Source organism: Salvia splendens, chromosome 12 (assembly GCF_004379255.2).
Source record: "Salvia splendens isolate huo1 chromosome 12, SspV2, whole genome shotgun sequence".
In the NCBI taxonomy this organism is placed as follows: Eukaryota; Viridiplantae; Streptophyta; class Magnoliopsida; order Lamiales; family Lamiaceae; genus Salvia; species Salvia splendens.
The window spans coordinates 8573517-8577835 of record NC_056043.1 but is presented as its reverse complement, the minus strand read 5'-3'; the positions used below and the strand labels follow the sequence as shown (position 1 = coordinate 8577835).

At 40.7% G+C, this 4319-nt stretch overlaps 1 protein-coding gene across 2 annotated transcripts; it reads left to right on the top strand.

The window, feature by feature from the left end:
• Window positions 1-3989, top strand: LOC121758064 (protein indeterminate-domain 5, chloroplastic-like). 2 transcript variants are annotated; one of them, XM_042153503.1, is made up of 5 exons: window positions 1-126; window positions 206-602; window positions 2030-2508; window positions 2953-3479; window positions 3785-3989. In XM_042153503.1, exons 1-4 carry the CDS (start codon window positions 9-11, stop codon window positions 3438-3440), a joined length of 1482 nt encoding a protein of 493 aa, XP_042009437.1. In that variant the 5' UTR covers window positions 1-8; the 3' UTR covers window positions 3441-3479; window positions 3785-3989. The 2 variants fall into 2 exon arrangements, with proteins under 2 accessions (XP_042009437.1, XP_042009438.1); XM_042153504.1 differs by having other exon boundaries at window positions 2-130.
• Window positions 3990-4319: the final 330 nt, after the last annotated feature.

The window sequence follows — 4319 nt, the reverse complement described above, 5'->3', positions numbered from 1 at the left end:
TCGAAAGCATGGCAGCTTCTTCTTCATCAGCTTTCCTTTCATTAAGAGATGAAAACGAGTCGCAGCAGCAGCAGCAGCAGCTTCCTCCTCCTAACAAGAGAAGGCGGAACCAGGCCGGAAATCCAAGCAAGTATCAAAACCCCCTTTCCTAAATCTGCATGAATATAAAAAAATTGAAATTAATTGTATTTATAACACGCAACAGATCCGGATGCGGAAGTAATTGCGCTGTCGCCGAAGACGCTGATGGCGACGAACCGGTTCGTGTGCGAGGTCTGCAACAAGGGCTTCCAGAGGGAGCAGAATCTGCAGCTGCACCGCCGCGGGCACAATCTGCCGTGGAAGCTGCGGCAGAAGAGCACCAAGGAGGTGAAGCGGAAGGTGTATCTGTGCCCCGAGCCGAGCTGCGTGCACCACGACCCGTCCCGGGCGCTCGGGGACCTCACTGGAGTAAAAAAGCACTACTCAAGGAAGCACGGCGAGAAGAAGTACAAGTGCGAGAAATGCTCGAAGAAATACGCCGTCAATTCCGATTGGAAAGCTCATTCGAAAACCTGCGGCACAAGAGAGTATCGATGCGACTGCGGCACCCTTTTCTCAAGGTTCCTTTTCTATTTTTTGCATTTATTTCAGATTTAGTTCTTAGATTTAAAAAAAAATTTGGATGCACAGTTACTAAAAATGCTTTTTTCTCTCTCTCTCTCTCCATCCATCCTTACACACAAACACAGAGATACAAGCACTTGGATTCCTATTTTTATTAGTTTTGGAATTTTGCTTTGTTTTTCGCTAGTATTTCGTTTTGTTCTTTGGAGCTTTGCCTGTCGAAAAAATGGCTCCACGTGAATTCTCTCTGGAAAACGCCATGACCTAAGAGTTTTTTTTTTTTTTTTTCAAAACCCTCTCACCTCTTTCTCTCTCTATCTTTGGAACATCCGTCCTAAAACTATTACTGAAACCCCTTCTTATCCGACAAATTGATGATCTTGACCTCCTCTATAAATGCCCCTTATAAGGCCTTTTTAATTAAGGAATGATTGGTCAATTTCTAATGTGGTATCAGAGTAGGTTCAAGTCAATAATGAGTTTCTTTGTTGCAAGTGTGGAAGTCTGATCATTATTCCAGCCCACATTGCTAATGGTAATGATACTCTTTCTTGTCCCACATCGACAAAATGGTGATTCTAACTTGAGCGACCCGATTTCTTAACACGGAGAGAATTAAATTTACTCAAGATGATTTGGTATTTTTACCACTTGGAGTTCACGTGGTAGCCATAAAAATGTTTTTAAGATACCAGGTTTGTTCTCTTGTGGGTTAGATAGATGTTATTACCTCTGTACTTATTGCAGGTATCCATTTTCATGATAATGTTTTTTTGAGTGTCCAACATCCATTCCCACCTATCACTTCTCAATTATTTGAACAACACTGCCTATCCATGTTCTCCTTGTTGGGGGACTGTTTTCATTTCAAAACTTTACCAATTAATTTTCTTATTCATGGTGGTAAGCTATGTGATTTCTTTATTTATATCTAGCTCTTATATAAATATAGGTTCATTGTTTTGGTTGACATGTGAAAGAGGGTTTTTGCCATATTAGAGGGCACTGTTCTTGATGAATGCAGTTGATCAAGTGTTTGCAAAAGTGTTCATTTTTGTGATTTGATGCAATGATGAATTCTTCCACCTAACATTTTCAATTATCTATACATATGCCCTTGTCTCTTTTCTCCAAATTACCTTGTGCATTCCCTCCTTCAAATATATCTACCAACTACTATTATTTCTATTCGGTAAGATTCCTTTGCTCACGATTACACAACAAAATAGTCCATATTTTTATTGTTTTGGCTAACCCCATTTCCATAACCACCTAATTCTCTTCCAGTTTCTAGATGTATTGCAATTTTATACAAATAACACAACATTCATTACTATATCCTATACAAATACCACTTGCTGTCTTATAACACAATTGATATTGAGAAGTAATAAACCATAACTTATTCATATACATGTTGCAGGCGCGACAGTTTCATCACTCACCGAGCCTTCTGCGACGCGCTGGCTCAGGAGAGTGCGCGGAACCTGAACCCGCCCAGCATCGGAGGCCACCTCTTAGGGCTCTCCCAACAAGATAAGATGAACCAAGGAGCCCTATCAAGTCATGACATACTTAGATTGGGCAGGCCCAGCCCCCGATACGAAACCCTAGTCAGCCCGGGAGGCTTCAACCCTTCTCCGCGGCCCTCATTCGTCCACCCGAATCACGACCACGATCATCAAAATCAACCTTCCTATAATTCCATGTTTCCCAACAAATCATCACTGCAAGGCCTCATGCACCTTCCCCAACTCCACATGAACAACACCTCCCCCAACTCCTCCACCGGCCTCTTCAACCTCAGCTTCTTCCCCGGGAACACCAACAACGCCGCCTCCACCATGGAAGGCGGCCCCCACAACTCCACTTCCGGAGAAGATTCCACCCTCTTCTCATCAGGTACAAACAAGGGTTAAACCCTATATGATGAAAACTAGTACTCTTTTTTGGACGTCCCATCTAAATTGAATCATTTCCTTTTCTAAGCAGACTAGTACTCGCTCCGTCCCACAAAATTTGTCACATATATCCGTCCGTCCCACAAAATTTGTCACAATTCACCTTTTATCATTTTTTGCAGTGAACCCCACATTCCACTAACTCATTCTCACTCTCATTTTATTATAAAACTAATATTAGTACTTTAAAGTAGAAGTCATATTCCTTTAACTTTTTCAACCTACTTTCCATTACATTTCTTAAAACTTGTGCCGGTCAAAATGTGACAAAATTGAAGGGACGGAGGAAGTATATAACCCAATTACTCTCTCGTACTTTATTGTTTTTCACTTCTCTACTTTAGTTTTTCTAAACATCAATTTCTTAAATCTCGTGACTGAGCAGGTAACCTCATGAGCATTGCGATCCCATCGCTGTACAGCACCTCGCAAGGCATGCAAAGCCCCAGCGGAGGAGCTCAGATGTCGGCGACGGCGCTTCTCCAGAAAGCGGCCCAGATGGGCTCCAACACCAGCAACAACGGCGGCGCGTCTTCGTCACTGCTGAAGAGCTTCGGGAAGTCGCCCGACCACCACAGCTTCGGGGATGGAAGCATATACAATGGAGGAGGAAACCATATGCAGGAGTTGATGAACTCCATTGCGGCGGCGGGAGTGGGCCCGGGGGCGGCGCCTATGTTCGAGCAGGTGGAGTACAGAGGGTTCCATGGAGGGAACAGCAATGGATTGAGCAGCTTGGAGCAAGCGGGGAGGCTGACCAGGGATTTTCTTGGAGTTGGAGAGATTGTGAGAAGTGTGAGAGAACAACAACAAAGTGGGATGGATCATCTCGGAAAACAAACACAGCCTTTTGGAGAGGGGAGTTTTCACTGAATAATCCTGACTTTAGACTGCGAATTGATCGTTTTACAGGTACCTACGTTCCACTAACTTTTTTATAATCATATTAATACATAAAAATACGACCTACATTCCACTATCCTTTTCAATCTACTTTTCTTTACATTTCTTAAAATTCGTATCTGGTCAAAGAGGGACACATATTAAGGGACGAAGGTAGTAGCAATGCGTTTTTAAAGAATTTAATAGTTATATGTGCATGCATTACATAAACCAAAAAGTTACTATAAAATAAAAAGTAAGTCTAATGTAAAACCTCATTCTTCTACTCCTAGTTTTTGAGTTGAAAAATAATGGTAACTTTGGTGTGCATGCAGGAGATCAAGCGGATTGATTGAAGAAGATGGCTAGCCCCTAGCATGTGTGTATATGGATCCAAATCAAAAAGAAAAAGAAAAAGTTTTTTTTTTTGCTTCTGCTCTTATAGTTATGTTAGGTGAACTAGAAGAACTGAAACTTGTTATTTTAAATTTTGTAGTTTGACAATTTTTGTTCTTTTGAATCAACATTTTTTTAGACAAACGAAATAGATCAAAAAAACAATGCAGAAGTTCAAACGCACATTTCGAGTGAAATTAGTTCTATGAATGAGGTAGCAGGCTTATGATTTTTTGCTAGAAGCATAGCGGCTAGAAAAATTATGTAAGAAAAATCTGAAGTTGCAAATAATTTTTCAAGGGATTATTTGAATGTGGTTTAATTTGGTGTATAACTTAGGTTTATAATGAGGGACTCTACACATCATATCTCTATACTCTCATACGAATGTCAAATTGTATTCAAATCAAACTAATATTTACTGTATAATTTAAAATTATAAGTATATTACTGAAACCCGTTAATGTATAGTTT

Bases quoted from the DNA above. Each gene is read 5' to 3' on its own strand.
- LOC121758064 (XM_042153503.1), top strand. From the start codon at position 9: ATGGCAGCTTCTTCTTCATCAGCTTTCCTTTCATTAAGAGATGAAAAC. The intron at 603-2,029 runs GTTCCTTTTCTA...TACATGTTGCAG, and splicing joins TGCGGCACCCTTTTCTCAAG to GCGCGACAGTTTCATCACTC. The intron at 2,509-2,952 runs GTACAAACAAGG...GTGACTGAGCAG, and splicing joins TTCCACCCTCTTCTCATCAG to GTAACCTCATGAGCATTGCG.